The sequence below is a fragment of the Dufourea novaeangliae genome, unplaced genomic scaffold, assembly GCF_001272555.1.
Source record: "Dufourea novaeangliae isolate 0120121106 unplaced genomic scaffold, ASM127255v1 scaffold162, whole genome shotgun sequence".
Classification (NCBI taxonomy): Eukaryota; Metazoa; Arthropoda; class Insecta; order Hymenoptera; family Halictidae; genus Dufourea; species Dufourea novaeangliae.
In genome coordinates, this window is record NW_015374046.1 from 1,047,849 (window position 1) to 1,067,105 (window position 19,257).

General features: G+C 35.2%; 1 protein-coding gene across 1 annotated transcript; it reads left to right on the forward strand.

Annotated features, from left to right (window-relative positions):
- Nucleotides 1-18,140: 18,140 nt before the first annotated feature.
- On the forward strand, nt 18,141-18,748 carry LOC107189770. The gene is made up of 2 exons (XM_015578385.1): nt 18,141-18,303; nt 18,409-18,748. The coding sequence occupies exons 1-2, from the start codon at nt 18,284-18,286 to the stop codon at nt 18,746-18,748; spliced, it is 360 nt and encodes a 119-aa protein (XP_015433871.1). The 5' UTR covers nt 18,141-18,283.
- Nucleotides 18,749-19,257: the final 509 nt, after the last annotated feature.

The window sequence follows — 19,257 nt, forward strand, 5'->3', positions numbered from 1 at the left end:
AGATCAAAATCGTGTTTTTAAATGGAATTATTTATTGTTCAATGCATTATTCGATGTATCGACTAATGCATTGAACAATAAATGCTTCTATTTAATAAAACAATTTTAACCTTTATATGTTCTGTACACGACCAGCTAAAAAAGCCTACTCACATCAATTTATTCCCTCCTCGAAACCAGTCAACTTTTATCTGCAACATTTTTCGGTATCATCAACGATTTCGAAGACATTCGAGGAGATTGATTTAAATAAATCACCCCATATATTTTTACGTTTACTATACAGAGTGATTCTTATAAAGTGACCGATTGAGTTTTCTTCGAAATTTATAGACATACGAAAAATTGATTGAACAGAAAATGTTCTGTTTCAAGAGGGACATCTTCTGATCTATACATCGGCGTTCTAGGTGGGGACGCCTAAGTGATCTCAAGGTCAATTTAATTTTTTTAAATGGTACCCTATAGTGTGATAGTGTCCTGTGTGACGAGTTCGTTAACCACGGCACAAGGTCATCCAAGGTCATGCTAGATCACACGGACCAAACAACTTCAACTACTATGCTTGGGGAAAATAACGTGTTTATAATGCGTTATTACATCAAATGCTAAAAATTATTACCCTCCGCTTGTTTGCAAAGATGAATCCTGCTCGAGAAATTGTCTGCAGCTCTCATAATAATTCTCTAAATAACACTGTTCCACCCCAAAAATTTGTGCATTTTTTAATAAGCCTCTCTGATAGATCTTCATGGGCTGAAGAGGAATCTGCAAGCCGTTTCTTTCCAGCACGTCTAGTTTTTGAAAAAATCAATTTTAAAAAAAATTGTAAATGTTCAAATTTGGAACTGTGTTGTGCTTTTACAGTAATAGATGTGCAATTTCTTTTGACACGAAATAATTCTCTGGATTCTTCCGAACAAAATGATATAAATTATAAATTATTATTATATCATTGACATCTAAATATGTTTAAATAATGTTTAAAGTGAAAAGGACACCAAAAATGCACCACTTTTTGCTGATATTCTTCAATTTATTTCAAAAACTAAAGGTCTAGGAGAAAATCTAACCATAGCACATGAACATTATTAATACCATTATTTTCATTGAATTTCCCAATTTAAGGGATGGTATAAATCTATAAACATCCGGAGTCTAGTTGGAACATTTGTAAATGTTACGTTGTAAATAGTCTATACATGTACTCGTGAATGGAAATGCAGGCGAATAAATGAAATCAAATGAATTTTATTTTAGGATACGCATGTATTCAACCTAAAAAATAAACGATAGAAACTGATTTGTTTAGTATATCCGATCTGATCTCAACACCAATTACGACCGGCGTACTGGCAATTATAACAGAAAAAATAATTAATTTCGAGATACGTGAGGTAGGTATGTCTCTCTTATGCACTGATACGTGTCATGTAAAACGATGCGTACAGGACGATTCAAAATTACTGGCAAGACATACAAGCACGAATAATCTCACAAATATAATATACACTTTATGTATAAAAAAATCCTGTTAAAATATATGCACTAAAATCATTTCCTTTTAAAATTTAGTTGCTTTCAGTTTAAAAGAAAAAACATTTTCTAATGTATTAGCACTGTTTAATTTAGGCTGAGATTTATCATATTTGACAAAGAAAATAATTTTATATTACGTTTCAATTATAACAAAATAAAGTATGCAACTGATTTCAGGGTAGATTTAAATTGTCCGTAAAAGAAATTTATAATTTGAATTGTTTTTTAATTTCATTTTATATAAATTTAAAATGGTGTAACTAATTTTAATTAATGTAAGAGACTTATATTAATATAAAAATGATATTAATTAGAAAATTTACATTAATATAAAAAAAAAAGCTAAATTGGATATTAAAATTAATGTTTTCGAAAAAGTGCTTACAATGCTGCAATGGTTTTTCTAACGTTCTGAGAGTTATTTAAATGGTACGACCGCTGGCGAAAACTGTTCAATCGAATAAAGAGAAACACTTCTAGGAAAAACTATTCGCATCTCGTACATAAAAAATATTTTCACAAATGATGAAAGAAACAGAACTAATGAGTTTTTTGTGTTCACGTACACTGTTCATATAAAGCCATAGAATATCTTTGTATATTTATAAAATACGAATTACACAGTGGCACAACGATCGAGAAAAGTGTTTACTTATCTCCTGACGTCGAAGAAAGTTTCTGATTAATGTTATCATCATTTCTTTTGTTCGAACAATGAAAAATATTTTACCACATTGTTGACGGTACACATATGTACTGGGAAACGAATCAAGCCTAAGTTCCCCAACATTTTCGGCATATATGTATGTTAGCGTCGATTCCTTTATGAAGGGAGATGCACGTGGCGTCGGCTTCTTGAGAGGAGATTGTATCGCCAATAGCCGGAACCTTAAACATAACATCGGGTATTTAGGTTCTGTAGCGGCTCGAGTGGCGATACTTTATTGATTCCTCGCGGCTTCGACGTTCGGGTATTGCGTGACGGCAAAGGTCCCGGACGCCCTGTTTCCGGTCGCTAACGAAGCGCGTGCGATAAAAGATTTGGAATAAAGGATCTGGCCACGGAGTGGGAAGAGTCGGGGGACTCTCTGGCAAGAGGACTGTGTCAAGAGACACGGCACTTACCCCAGAATCTTTGAGGAATACAGATTTCCTTTAAAAAATCGAGGCATAAATACAAAGTTTCTAACATCAGAAGTGGGATAAAGTAGCTTTCGCGTCCACAACGAAGTGAATAAGGTTTATCTTATTGAATATCGGTCTGGTGTGTGCGCGTTTGTAAACGTGTTACAGTGTGTTCTTTTTGTGTGGTTATTATTAATAAAAATAATAATGGCGGCAAATGAGGCATCCCCTTTTGATGAGCTGGTTCGTCAGGTATTGGAAAAAATTGGAGCGAGTGTGACTGCGTGTACTGCACCTCCTGTTAATTCATCTACTCCTGTTCCTGTGGGAGCGATGCCGCAATTTAGTGGGGCCGATTTGGGCGACGACGCAAATCTGTGGTGTACCAGGGTGGAGGAGTTGACAAAAGATGTGCCGCATCAGAGATTAAGTCTCGCAACTCATGCGCTTGTTGGTCCAGCGAAGAAGTGGTATCAGGGATGGGAAGCACAACCGTGTACGTGGGAAAAATTCCGAGAAGATTTGTGCGCAATGTTTGTGTCCGAGAGGAAGTTACACGATCGTCTTTTGCGTGCATTACAATACGCTAGTGAGGGAGTAGTCAGTTATGCTGAATACGCACGTACAAAACTGACGTATTTAAAACAAACGAGGGTTTCATTTTCTACCGCCGAATTCATCGAACTTATTGTGACTACAATTACCGATCCAAATGTGCGGCAGGCGATGTTGAACGCACGATATAATACCACGTCGGATTTACTTGTGGGGATATCCGAATGCAAGAAGATTCCTCGAGAAAAGGAGGAACAACACGAAGCAGAGAGAGCACGTCCTTTATATCGAAAGCGTTGTTACACCTGTGACATTGTGGGCCATACGTCTAGACAGTGTACCAAGAAACCGCGGTTGGTTAGGGAACGTAGCCCTTTGAGACGGAATTCGCCGAAACGTCACTCCCCAAAACGAAGTCCACCAAGACGAGTTGTTACCTGCACTTATTGTTCCAAGCGGGGACACGAGGAGGTAAACTGCTGGGCGAAAAGACGTGCAACCCGTGAGGGCCAGGTAGCGAAGAAGCCGGATATGAATGACGGAAAGCACCAGATGAATGTCTGTTATTCCGTCGACCATAAATTGACACCTGTTGTGATACGCGATATTCTGGTTCGCGATAGTTTAATAGACAGTGGAGCAACGTGTTCTTTAATTAAAGAACGAGTAGCCAGACGAGCTAATTGCAAAATAAACTCGTATACAACAACGATACGGGGCATTTCGGACTCTACTGTAAAGACAGTCGGTAGTACGACTGTTGTGATAGAAGTGGATGGACTGTCGTTGGAGGTTGATTTATTTGTTGTGCCGGATGAGTTTGTTCCATACGACCTTATCGTTGGAAAAAATGTTTTGAGTTGTGGTGGGTTGCGGATGGTAACCGATTCGGACGGGACAACAAAACTTGAACGCGTGTCGGAGAAAAATCGGAACGGTGGAGGACCATCCGATCCGATGTGCTGTGTCCTGGGGGAGGTAGCCGAGGAGGCTCGTAGCGGCTTAAGAGAACTGCTGGAACGACATAAGGATATGATTGCAGTAGGGAGTGAAGTGCGATGAGTGAGTACAGGGCAAATAAAAATTGCTACAAAAGAGGACCGAGCAGTGAGTTACCATCCTTATCGTTTGTCTATTTCGGAGCGAGAGAAGGTTCGTGAAATAATTTCTGAATTAACGACGAACGGGATTATTCGTGAGAGTACGTCTTCATATGCGAGTCCCATTATTCTTGTTAAAAAGAAGAACGGTGAGGATCGTATGTGTATTGATTTTAGGGCGTTAAACAGGATTACAATAAAGGTATGTATGCATGTGAAATATAAATGCACCTATTCAAAGCAACGTAAATATTTTATTAAACGAAATTTTTTATTAAAAATTGATTTTGCACGTACAAAATATCCGTCGACAATGTGTGTACTCCGTAATACCACTTACACAGTTTTCTGTAATGTTCACACTAAATATTTCATAAACTAATGGCCATATGCGATTGAAACGAATATTATTGGCTTCAGAATTCCAAACTTTATCATTGTGCTAAACCTCATTACAAAAGTCAGCGTTACGCCTGGAGACCACTTTTTGTCAGTGCCGAGGAGCCTTCGAACACTCATCGAGGATTTACTGTACCACCGAACCTAACAAGGAAAAAGCAAATTGCGATTTCCCAAATCGAAATTTGACATACAAAAATAACGCTTTCGCATTTACTCTTGAAAAATAATGCCCTAATTTCTGGCAAATTTAACGGACAAATATAACAACCACTTAATTACAGACTGTAGTAAATATTGTTGGATACCGCTCTAAGCTAGAGCATATTTTTATATTTACCGCTTAATTTAAAATAAGCAGCCCCAAATTTCTTCCTACCTTCAGTACATAATTACGCATACGACCCTTGAAGCAACCCTGAGTCACGCCTGAACCTCTTATTCACCAATCCCAAAATCATACCCTTTAGCCTCTTACTCATCAACACCTAGTAACATCCAAGACTTCCTATTGGACCTTTCCTCACTCCCACTACCTCTTAAATCAGATCTCCGAATACTACTTAAGGGCGCGTTAAGAATTAACAAGGTTGATTATTGTCTAAGATCCTGAGTGAGACATATAGAAGAATCACTACAACCTAACAGTTTTTAGAAACTATAGCCTAAATACTTTAGAAAACTTGTAAGATTTCGTGTTCAAAAGTTTAGTAGAATAAAAATTATTATTTTTAAATATTTTAAACATCGGAATCTAACAATATTCGATATTACGACAGAAAAGTGTGCAATTGAGAAATTAAAATAGATTTTAGTCAACCTAAGTATTTTATTTCACTGGAAAAAACCAGTCACCATCACCTTTTAAAGGCATAGTGAAGTCGAGTTTGCCTATATAAGGAAATATCTACTCATTTAAGATTACCTCGAACAGATAACAATAACCAACACGATATCGCTACGATTACGATGCAGCTTTTTGGTTGCTCGATATCAAAATATATTTATCTCGTTTACTTTCACGTAAAAACATTACCTACGTAGTTTATACGTCTCGCCGAAATGAAAATTATTTTCACGAATATCTTTTTCCATTCTCGTGCGATATTTAACAAGACTATTTTTTGGATAATAGGTATTACGGAAACGTTTAATTGAAATGTGAAATTTTTGTTCCCATTAATTTAAATTTGACTTTTTAAAAAGTGAATTTTAATGAAAATTCTTTTCTAAATTTGATGTCCTTGTTTGTTTTATCAAAACATTTTTATAAATTAAAGTGCTTTTGCGTTACAAAATACATTTAAAAATGTGTTAATTCTTATTGCTACAAAATTTTTAATTTCCATCATTATAAAATTTCTTAAGCTCTTCCTACTACAAAACTTGTTCATTTCTATTCTAAATCATTCTATTCACCTAAACAAATTATTCTTTATTAGCCTCAATTACAGTGAATTTATATTTCGCTAATACTCACCCTTTACACTGCATTATATTGCAACCTAGTTCATTCTTTTCTTGGGGAATTTTTATTTTTTGAAAATTCTGTATATTGCATGTATTGCATGCTCAGAAAGTTTATTGCGTTTCTAAAGTGGAGTTGGCGATAATGGTACGATAGATAACTTAAAAATAAGTTTTTAAATCCGTAAAGTACATATATATGTTGTGATTGGATACTTCTATGAGTAACTGTATGTATAGGTACGCACATAAGTTGTGTTGAAAAGAATGAGACTGAACTTATAAAATCTCTTCTAAACAATATTTTTAACAATTAAGTGAGGTGCTCTCAGAAGCAGCACATCGATGCAAATATGTATTCCTCTTATTCTTTGACGTAGTTGCGGAAGATTTTACCTCTCAAGGTGTTCATAGATGTTTAGCTGCAGTTAAATGTAAAGGCCTTGTCACGTCTTACAATCAAAATTCCAGCAGCTTAAATTCTTCAGATCTTATCTCCCGTATTTGTTTTTATGAATGAAAATTAAAGATCATTTTAAATAACATTATTTCCATTTGGTTGAAAATATTAAAAATAACAGTAACCAAACTGGTAAATATTGTGAGAGATAAAGACCAGGACAGTTGCAATCAGTGAGAAAAACATCTCTATCGGTGTGTTGGTACTCAATGGAACAACGAGAGAAGTATTTAAAAATACAGTTTCATTAGTCATTACTCGACTGCGGATTTTATGCGTTTATAGCCTACATAAGCTCTGTGAAAAAACATTAAAAGAACAAACTTTCATCAGATGCGGCGAATTTTCTATTTTATTCTTAATTCAATAAGGTACTTAATGACTTTTATTCTTAATTCAATAAGGTACTGAACACTAGAACTACCAAAGATAAACGCATATATTTTGCGATCGATAAATACGGCAAACTTTTGAAAATGTACAAGTTTATAAATTCACTAATTTTTTTAATGTCGTATCGTAATAAAAGTGTTGAACACAGTAAAACATGTCATACGTGTGATGTAAGCGGAAGTTTCGGTGAGTAACAGTAGGCGCTCTAATAATAACGGGAAGATGACTGATAATTTTTACCGATACAAGTTTCCAGACTATCGAACAAATATTTTCGGGGCTGCATCGAGTGTCTCGTTACAGGGGCAGGGGAGAGAGACTCATATGTATGTATAGTATTAAAGAGACCACCTTGGCGAGCCGCTTCGGTCCTATGGTGTTTCACGGCCGTGGGGAAATCGATGAGAAACGTCTGCAGCGGCCACCACGCCCAAACCGGGAGGGAGCGCCATGACTCACCCCATACAGAGAACGATGAGGCGGGTGGGGACTGGGGACACCCCCGTGGTTCTGCTGCGTGGCATTGAAAGTGACGAGCCGCCGTGCAAATTCACCCTAACCTAACCCCTCTACCCGCTCCCCCCTTCTACGCCCCCCGCCGCCCATCTCTAGGTTCGACGAACGTATCACGCGTCACGCGACGCCTTGGCTAGGGACACACACGGGACAACGGCTGGGAACACGTGCGTCGACCTAACCCAACAACGTACGTAGGCCAATTTAGACCCCCTTGGTCAGCCTTGATTTTCGTGGGTATGGGCACCGACGAGGTATAAGAATAGACCTTTCATTTTATGTATTGGAGTTGGTGACCCACGTAAATTATAGTACCGACACCTTCAAAAGACTGCGATTTTAGTGACCTCTACGTTGTGAGAACGGTAAATTTACGGTGGGAAGTAGCACTAAAATGAAAATGGGGTAAGGTAACCCCAGAAAAGTGGGCCGCAAAAATAGATTTGATGAAACGTCTAGTTCTGTACCTTGTCTGTGGTAGGGGGATGGTTATTTTCGATTACTCATCAGCTCCTACCCACGCTGTTGGTATCCTGTTGTCGCCGAGTGCAATCGGAATCGCGTTGTGTGATCAATAAACGTCATCGACCTAACTTCGTTCGATTCTGCTCGTTCTCGCGGGAATGTTGTACACCGACGAGCAAACTCGGCTTCCGTTAGGGGAAAAGTGGCGTAGAAGAAAATCTTTTACCCCTTGGTAAATTTATTCCAGGTAGTGCAATAAATGGTAAATCGAATATTAATTTAGCATACATTTCAGTAATTCCAAATACCAAATGATAGGAGGTGCTTTCCCTAATACCTATTGTACCCTCGCGGATAAACTCGGATTTTGCTGAGGGAAAAAGTGGCGTAGAAGAAAATTCTGCCAGCACTTACTAAATTTATTTCAAGTACAGAAATAAATGTTGAATCGAATGTTATTTTGACATATATTTCAATAATTCTCGATACCAAATAGCAGGAGGTTCTTCCCTACGTCACTTTTTACCCTAGTGGAAGCCGAGTTTGCTCCTAAGTGTGTGTACATTGGGTAACGCTAATGCCGCCGGCACGTAAACTTTGAGTGTTAATAACTCGACAAAATATTGCGACAAATACAGGTGTATCTAGTGTTTTGAATACACCTCGAGGTTAGCTATTGGAATATATGATAAAAAATGTAGGGTTCTATTCAAAAATTCAGAGGTGACCTTCACAGCACATTCCAAGGTTACCTCAAGGACAAACAATTAATTCTTCAAAATACGTTTCCCTCGATACCATATGACTTTCATCTGAAACATTCTTTCGTATTTCTGATACCTACAGAAATAATCAAGTGTAGACACTTAAAACGGACATACTGTATATGTATATTTTTCGTTTACAAAGAGATACGAAGGTACATTAATAAAACGCGTGTACAATAAGTGGAAACAGTACCGCCATGTACACAATAAGATTTACAACGGCAATTAAGAATGGACCTCGCCCATACGCCATTGTTTAGCCAGCTCTTCTATGGACGCTATTAGTGTATAATTCGTATTACATAGTTTATTCATGACGCAATAAAGTCGATATTGGTATTATTCCTGCCGGTCACTAATTCATTTTGCAATTATTCATTAACTGTTTTATTTATAATTGAATTCTTTCATTTATCGGCATGCATGTCAGAATTCTATAATTAATGTTGGGACTTTTAACGTAAACATTGAATAGAGCCGACCGAACGCCCAGATGATTGCTGCAATGTTTACACTAAGGCGAACGGACCTTTGAAGAGTTTTCCGTTGACGACGACGACGAAGGGATCTCCCGTCGAAACTTTCGAGTCAGTCTGTTCAATGAAAGTAGAGTTGCCAGTCGTTTGTCGTGTGTTGTAATTTAGTCCCTTATGTTATAGTTTTATGTTAAATATAGTCGTTATTATTGTTATTTCAGTTATTTGTCGTGTGTCAACTGTTACATCCAAATTCCTTCCGACATTTTGTATAACCCTTTCGAAGCTGGAGTCACACTTGTTTAGTCTATCTGGCGGCAGCCGCGGGGACATGGGAGAGTCATGATTTCTTAGAAGAAAACTCTCCTGCAGGGTAGAGTTGATTTCCTAGAAGGATCTCTCTCCTGCAGAGAATTGTTCATGCCCATGTATGAAACTGGAACATCAGTCTCACCACTTTTCCATCCTAATTTTTAGATATCAAAAGGGCTGCTGAATCAGGCTCCACGGATTAGTCTTGAGCAAAGTCTAACAGCAATTCAAATAACCGATCTTCGGCTATAATAACAGCCAGAGGCCTCTTTAGCTCTCGGCTCGTGACAACATGCTGAAACTTCCACTGAAATCGGTTCATACAAAAACGAGCGACAGGCATCGAAAAATGTAAAAATCTTTAGATTTACTACTACAGTCAGTGTCAAAAATATTCGTACACCGTTTAAAACGGATCAACTTTTTTAAAATTGGTCCAAATGACTTGAGTTCTTTTGTGAAGATAGAGACATTAGTTTACTAAATGATGTGTAGAAAACAAATTGAAAAAGTTGCAATTGGTTGGAATCGCGAAGAAAATAGTAAAGGTCGTTTTTTCAAATTTTTAATCTGAGGCTATAATGAAAATTTAATAAATACGTATCGAAGATTTATGATAGTTATGTACATACTGAAACTTTCATTGAAATCGGTTAATACAGAAACGAACGACATTCATCGAAAGATGTAAGAATCTTTAGATATACTACAGTTGTAGGTCAAAAGTTTCGAAATACTGCGATTTTCAACATTTTTAATCGTCTTGTATCTCGTAGCAACGTTAACCAATTTTGATGAAATTTTCAACATGTATATAACTAACATAAATCTTCGATATGTATTTATAAAATTTTCATTATAACCTCAGATTAAAAAGTTGTAAAAAACGACCTTACTATTTTCTTCGCGATTCCAACCAATTGCAACTTTTCCAAATTTTATTTACACATCATTTAGTAAACTAATATTTCAAACTTCACAAAGAAATTCGAGTCACTTGGTCCAATTGAAAAAAAAATTTTGTTCTGTTTTGAAAGGTGTGCGAATACTTTTCTTACCCACTACTGTATGGCCCCGCCCAGATGCTGGAACCACCCTGTGTACTGTAAATTCATCACCATGTACACATCGAAAAAGTCAATACGGATGGATACTCGGAAATCTGATCGCAAAATGACCGTGTGGAGATTAAACGAATGCGAAACCGAGAACAGTACAAGAATTATTCTCGACGCGAATCTTTTTGGGACGCGCTACATTACAAGACTGTCGAGGAGAAATTGGCCGTGCGCCTAAAGTCAACGACTTCGTGGCTTGGTTTAATTGACCCAACGACGGGTATCTTTTCACGGCTTCGGGAATCAAGGCCACCGCGCCGGTTCGACGTATCGTGTCGTGTAGTACATACATACAGATGTATGTGTACATATACGAGTATATGTATACGCGCTAGACGCGACCGATCGACTATAAAAGTCTACCCGCTGAATACAAGTCTGCCACCTACCGGGTGAGTCATTTAGATCGATCCCCGTGAATATCTTCGAAACCGTGGGTGATACCGAAAAATGTTTCAAATAAAAGTTGCATGATTTCGCGAGGGAAATAATTTGATATGACTAGTTTTTTTTAGGGGGACGGGTAGAGAGCATACGAAGGTCAAATTTGCTTTTTTAAACGGGATCGTATGGTTTTCAATACATCAGTTGATGCTACTCGTCATTTCCTATAAAAAAAAGTATGAAGTTATTTATATTGGGAAATGATTAATTTACAAGATATTTGATTTTTTATATTGCGAGGTGGTACTAGTAATACGATATTTACCTTGTTGAAGTTGGCGTTAAAAGTATATACGTCCTTTAACCTGAATGCAGAGATTTATTCAATCATTAAATGACATATCAATACTTCCTAACGTTTTTTCTTTGAAATTTCTTGACATGCCATTCATACAAGCATAAGATGTTAGATCATATGACAGATGTATAGCTATACCAACCGAAATCGAGTACCACTTCGCAGTATTAAAATTGAAACATCTCCTAAACTGATCGTTTCTCGGCATAAATAGGTTAATGCTTTTTTAAAGGAAATTATAAACTGCATTGATTAATGGATCAAAACATACATATGATTTCGTTCAAAAAAAAAACTAAAATTACACCTTAATGCATATTATTATGTCCTTCAAGCGTTCATCTACAAAATTTGCATCAAATTATTTCCTCCTCGAAACCATTTCAACTTTTATCTGAAACGTTTTTCCTTGTCATCAACGGTTTCGAAGATATTCGAGGGGATAGATTTAAATGACTCACCCTGTATATGTCCCGATTCTTTTATTTAATACCACGGTTACAGAATCATCGGCATGATGGCGATTGTGAAAATTAAAAGAGGGACCATTGGTTGCCTACATTTCCCATAAACCTGACCAGTTGGTTCTAATTTGCTATGGATGAATGTAAATTTGGTCCGATGATCGTTTCGCTTTCTGTTTCTTGACGAGATCAGTGTTCATTTTTGTAGAAATCTAAGTTTCTATACTATCATTTATATTAAATAATTATTTTCCAACATTTAGCGCCATGTTTAGTGAGCTGAAGGTCAAAAAGACAGTTTCAGTTCCAAATATATCGCCTCGTAATTAAAGAATACTGAATTACATACTATGTACTTGCTTGGCGCACCTGATAAATCCCTTATTGAATATAACAGATTTCCTTATTTTGATATTTGTAAAACAATCTATAAAGTAGGTAATTTATGTAGATATTCGCAGTCTAAAGCCAATATAAAGCTGTCTGTCTATTTGTTTGTTAATTTTAACAAATAAGTAGTTGTTAATTAAGTACAAGAAAAAGAAGTTGTAATTAAGATACAGCTTAATTTGTTTAAATAGTTACATTTGCTAATACTTTCTTAATAACATGGCTACAGCCTAAATAGCACCAGAATGTCCTATGTACGTCTGGAGAACGTATATATTTCAAAATAATGGGAGTATGGAAAGGCACATAAAAGAGAGAATAAAAAGAGCAAATATAGTTTTGGGCCAGATATGGGGTATAGGGGAACGTAAGTTTAGGGAAAGTTATAATTTGAGGAAGGCCTGAGAGGAGGGATTGAGACCAAAAATTGTGTTCGAATATCTAAAGGAAAAGAAAAAGAGCAAAGAAGTAGCCAGGAGTATGAAAGAGTGGGAGGAGTATGTTAAAAGAAATGGGTTGAGTCAGGAAGGTGTGGAGCAACTAAGAGGGGGGGATGTTCAGAAACAGAGATATAGAAGTACAACAACTAAAGAAAGGTAACCAGATAGCACAGTCTCGATACAATCCGAGGTACAGATATATTAGAATAGTAAGCCTACCGAATACTTATACAAAGAGGACGTAGGCGGGAGTCAGCGTTTGGTAGCAACGTCTGGGTTAGGAAGTCTAGAGTCTAGAGCACGGGTTCCCAAAGTTTTACCTAGTTGGGCCAAATTGTAGATTCCAAAATATTTGGCGGACCAAAAAGAAAGTGTTATGGAAAAATACATTCAAATCGAAAGAAATCAAATCTCGGTAATCCGACTGAGACTATCTTGTAACGATATAATAAAAAGTATAAAAATTATATTTCTCTTCATCTAGTAATTCGATATCAGCTGAGTCACGCCGATGTAGATGATAGATAACGCCTTATTTTTTTGTAAAACTGTAAATTATCTCTATAAATTCAAGATCGCGGGTCGCGTTTCTAGTGTTTGCGGGCCATACTTTGGGAACCCCTGGTTTAGAATCTAGAGAGGTGGAATAGATATTGGGAGGAAGAAGACGGAAGGAATTGTGATTCGTTCGGAGATAAGTTCGGAACTTTAGAACATCTGTTAAGAGATTGCAAAGAAATAGAAAGAGGCTCAGTATATGTAGAGGAAGTGGCAAGCGGAAGAAAGGAAGAGAAGGTACAAGAATGGCTGAGCAAATTGGGCAAGAGGAAAAAAAGAGGGGGTAAAGGAGTACAGAATTAGGATAAGAAATTTGAAACACCAAAGAGAAGACAAGTGCGCAATACCGAAAATGAAATGAGAAAGAAGAGAAAATGAAATAGATATATAGGCACATATACATATGAATACGTGCATGTATATAGATATAGATATATATTTATACGGATGCAATGTAATAGTAGGATAAAAAGACGCAAGTAGAGAGTCAACAGTAGTACTAATTGTAAGTGATAGTAATAGAAATAGGTTAGTAAAATAGTGTCAGTAAGGAGAATGAATGAGCAGAGTGTATGGGAGGAGTGTAAGAGTAGTGATGTAAAATTTAGGTAATGTAAACCAAGTCAATTTCTTATCCGTGAGGCTGAAACAAAGATTATTGTTATTATTACATTTTAGTTAACTGTTTCGAATAAAGTAATAGGTAATTTTCAGTTTTGTACACCGCGCCTCGTCCACGTTTGACACAGAAAGGATAATATAATTAAGTGTAATCTCTCTTAGGATTACTTTGATTTCAAATGTTTCGTGTAAGCAGCGATCGTATTGCAGTAAGTGTAACGCTGTGGCACATGGAAACAGTCGCTTTAGAAGAGCCAATGATAGCAGTACAGTATTATAGTCAACAAAAACTTTGCTCCCGTTTATGCAATCAGAAAGCGTTCACAATTCTCAGCGGAAATAGTTAAGGTATCCTACAAAGAAGAAAGAAAAAATTACAGTTGGATGAAATCTACATACTTACTGCATGTGTATAAGAAAGAATATTCGTAAGTACGTGCATAATAATACCTCAGTTTTTTATTCAAAATCGAAAGCACTTGCTGCATTATTTCAAGAGGCACCGGTACATAAACCATACAAAGTAATAAATTATTTCGTTACAAATCGCGCAAAGCAATTTATACGAAAATTAATTGTTTGATCAAATAAAATAATATACAAGTATTTAAACATAACTGATAATTGAAAGATAACAAAAAAATACCATTTTGTCTAAATATAAAAAGAACTCAAACGTAGATTTCGAATTCAACGTGATTTCGAAAAAATATCGAAATTAATATTATATTCTACAAAATTAGTATGTTGACCGTATTGTAAATATTAAATTATTGTGCATTTACATAGCGCCGGATCAAGGGAGGCTAGAGGGGGTGGGTGGGGAGCTGTAGCCCCGGACCCCCTCGTTTCAAGAGGGCCACGTTATGAACCTTCCATTTCGTTATAATTAAATGTTATTTAATTCCATTTAAAATAAATTTCAATTTTTTAAGATTTATGTAATTTATTGAGTTGTATTACAAAAAATCCCCCGTTTTTCAATCAAGAGGGCCCCCGAAAAATTTGATAGCCTTGAGTCATACAAAATCTTAATTCGAGCCTATATTTTACATTTAATACCCAACTCACAACTTGTCAGACATTTGTTTCATTTAAGTATTTATATCGTTGATCTAATCCCCAACTGTTTTAATCGCACGAAATTCTGACGATTAGCAATTAATATATTAATTATCACAAATATTGACGCTGAGGTGAAAATTCGATTAAACATACAATATATTCTCCTGCCTGATCTGTATTTAATTCCCTAAGCCCTGAACAATGTCAAGTACACAAAAGAATGCATTAACATTCATATTTTTCATCGCAGTTTTTTTCAATCACATGAAAAAAATAACTATTAAAGCTGGGAACATTTACAATAAAAATAAAATGTTAATACATGAAGTTAACATAAAACAGAAGGGAAACGATTTAAAAGTGAAAAAATGTTCAGTTAACCTTTGTGCATAAAATTCATTCGAGTTTTAGTAATTCATAAGATTGAAACAGTCGGCTATAAAAACACAATGGGACGACAAATTTTTGGGAAATGGGTGGAGCGGGGATAACGTAAGCAGCGGACGGTCCACGAGGATACGTGTCCCCTTCCTGTGGTAAGACACTCGTTATCCTACGGATGTCGGTATCCTACGCGATAAACGTTTCCCAGACGACAAACGCTCTCAACTTCCTAAAATCGTCTCGCCTCTTTCACTTGGCACGCAGGGAAATCTTCTGTAATCAATTAAGCTCGTCAACTTGCGTATCGCGTTGTAATTGGAGCGACTCAGTCAGAGCAACAACTGCTAGGGTGCATTCACACCCACGTGACAAGTGGAGCATGTATACATTCGCCAAATATGGACAGTTCGTACAAAGCTTTGAATCTTTTACTATAAATGGCCCCGATCTGCTGATCGGCTCGAAGCGCGTAATTTCTTGACGATCTCGCGCGCATTCTTAGCTAACTAGACAAGACTTTTGCAGAGCCACGAATTTATCATTAAAAATAGAATAGGGCAATGTTAAAGTTAATGTTTTTCGTTTTTAAATTGATTTCAGTGGGTTTTATTTTCATAAATATGCGTTACAATAACGCATATTTACTCATACTAACGAAGTAATAATTATATAAGTGTAAACGTTGTTTTCTAATTCCTATGTTTGTATCTCTTGTTATTCATACTTCTGGTATTGTTTTGTGATAAAAATTTCGTGATTCTAAAAGAATTGCGATTTTATACGGAATTTGTTTATATAAATATAACAATGGGACAAATGTATTCGTATATCTTGTATAATGTACACTCATATTATGTAATTTACTTTTATTCCTTCATATTTGATATTGTTAATGTCTGTACACATGCATAGTATACAAATATATATATATTTGCGTGTAATTAAAAATATGTATACAATGTACATTGTACCCCGTTTGATCCTTTATGCGCAATAACTTCTGAATTATTTGTTACTCGAAAAAATTTTTCGAACAGAACTTACTTTGTTTCGAGGGGAACATTTTGTGATGGTTATAAATCTTGTCTAGGTAGACGTGCTTCCAAGATTCCAAGGTTATCCAAAAAGATGTTTACGACCGAATGATGAAATACATTCTTCGACAAAAAAAATCTTGGGAACATTGAACAATTGTAAATCTTGAGCGGTAATAAATAACCTTAAATGACCTTGAAAGACCAACATATTATAGGTTAATGAATTTGTCACGGAAGGGGCTATACGTCTAACTAAAGGAAAACATATAAGTCCATTTACAAACACAAAGGTCACTTTGAAATCGCAAAGGCATGTTCATCTAGATAAGATATGTAACCATTATAAAATGTCCTCCTAGAAAAAAAATAATTTCTATTTGAGACATTTTTTAGAATAACGAAAAGTCCGAGAAATAATTTGCGTGTTAAGATGCAAATAGGACACCCTGTATGTATATACGCCGTGTAGTGTTCTTAAATTGCTATAATTCCTTACATAAGGTGTTTGTATGAATTTATATATTATCTACATACTTTTCGCTTGTAATATATCTTTACATTTGAATTACACAGTATGATAATATAATTCAAAGCGAGCGAAAAACTATAGAAGAATGTACGCGGTAAATTCAAAAATAAAAACTGGTTCATAGCATTATTCAATTATCTTGTTATATTTAACAGTAAATATGATTCTGTATATTAAATTGCCGATGCTAATAAATAACAGTTATGTCAGTAAATTTCAAAATTAACCAAATTGTATGAAAAAGTTTCTTAATTTGGATTTATTCGACGTTTTAAAAATGTTAATGTAGAAACACAATCAAGTGAAACTTTGAATTCACATTGTAAGTAAAAATGAAGATTATTGATCATCAGTTTGTTTGTATTGTTAAAAGAAATACGGAGTCTATATTTTCATTCCATCACCCCAATTCTGTAAATTACGCTATGATTCACGAAAGTAGTTAAAACCCTAAAACAATTGAAATATAAAACACTATTGTGATTTTCAGTAATAAATTACGGTAATATTTACATGTAAATAAAAAATAGAAGTCACCTTTATCAAGAATATTCTATAACACCATTTCATGCGCATTAAATGTATGTATATATGCGTATGCTACTTTCGAAGAGTAACTGAATGATACATGATTGTACTATGAGTCACAAAATACTAGTAATAGCAAGTAATAACAATTGTCAGTAAAGTGCGTAAGATTCTAGGAAATTATAAATCTCGTTCACAGAGAAATGAATCATGATTAGGTGTATAATGGAAAAGTAAAATTTTATTGATACATCCTGATCTAAGATTTCTACTGTTTTTCGTTTCACTTTACAACTTCTGTTTTACTTTAAAAAATTTCAGTACAATGATTCATACATTACTACACATTGCAACTACAATCATAAACATACAAATAATCTTCTTCGTTTATCATGAAATAAAATTAATAACGTCAAAAATATGTAACGTTTTTGACAAACGAATGTAATCACGTGAAAGCAAATAAAAATTTTTTTTTACTAAATTTTTTAAATGCTTTAATAATAATTTTTTTTTATTTCTCCTATTTTTATCTTGTACCGTCATTATAAATAAGAATTATACAACGTTGCAACATTCAATGCGATCTACATTTCCTCCGAAACATATCACTAACGCACTCTACAATTGACGAGAGAACTATTATTGCGTGAGAATATCAAAGTATATTGCCAATTCGCCTAACGAGCTTTGTTTTCTTGACAGACGTGTATGTTCGTAGTTTGCATGGTGTGCTACGTTAATTATTTAAAAACTAATACGAATATCATAATATGAACTGGTTAAAAATATATTCACAGTGAAACTTCCTGCTGGAAGATCAAGCTAATTCAATGATGACTCGTGATAACAGGTTAGTTTTTGTTTATATATTTTGGAATGACATAACTCTTTTACTTCTTCTTAGTATATAGATGGTAATGTTGTGTTTTAATTGATATGTATTTATACAATTTAGGAAACGAGGGCGTAATGCAGAAGAGGAATTTAGTGAATTTATGCCATTAAGCAAAAGAATTAACAACCTGCACATTAATAACTTATCGGGTATGCAAGACAATGTCAATGAAACCATGGACACAGATTGGAGCAACAAAAACTTTTTACCATCACCGAATTATTCGGACCTTTCACAAGGATCACCTTTGTACGAAGGATGTGGTTCTAGCCAAAGTAGCTATACAACTGAATATAAACCAGATATGGATGCTAATGAAAATCCATTTTATTATGAAAGTAATAAGTTATTATTCTCCTTATACATGGAACGTACACAAAGAACATCTGATACATTTTGATATCCATATTTTCAGATTATAATTATTAATTATAAAGCTTTTTTTACATTGTCATTTCTTCATTCCTTTTCAATGTATTTTTATTAGTACTAAATCATTTAGCATCTTGGCAGGTATGTCATTTGGGAAATCTTTAGTGACGACAGGAATGTAGTTATTTATTATATGAATGTAATTATGTAACTAATTTGTATATGCAAACACGAAAAATATATATTTAAAATCTTGTGTGAACTAAGAGCTCAACCAGAGAGATGTAGATTAAAACTATGTATAATTACAATTATTCCTTGGAGTACGAACCGTAAAAAAAAAACGGCTGGGTTAATTGTGACCCATAGCAACATTTCGAAATGTTCGCTTCGTCTGTCATATAAACAGTACGATGACTATGGTTTTCGATGGGTCGCCGGTGATCCGGCTATAGAAAAGTGAAGGTTAATGAATTTATAATTTTAATAGTTACTGATAATTTATATTACATTATTATAACGATATACAAACATTAT

Bases quoted from the DNA above. Each gene is read 5' to 3' on its own strand.
- LOC107189770 (XM_015578385.1), top strand. From the start codon at position 18,284: ATGATGACTCGTGATAACAG. The intron at 18,304-18,408 runs GTTAGTTTTTGT...TATACAATTTAG, and splicing joins ATGATGACTCGTGATAACAG to GAAACGAGGGCGTAATGCAG.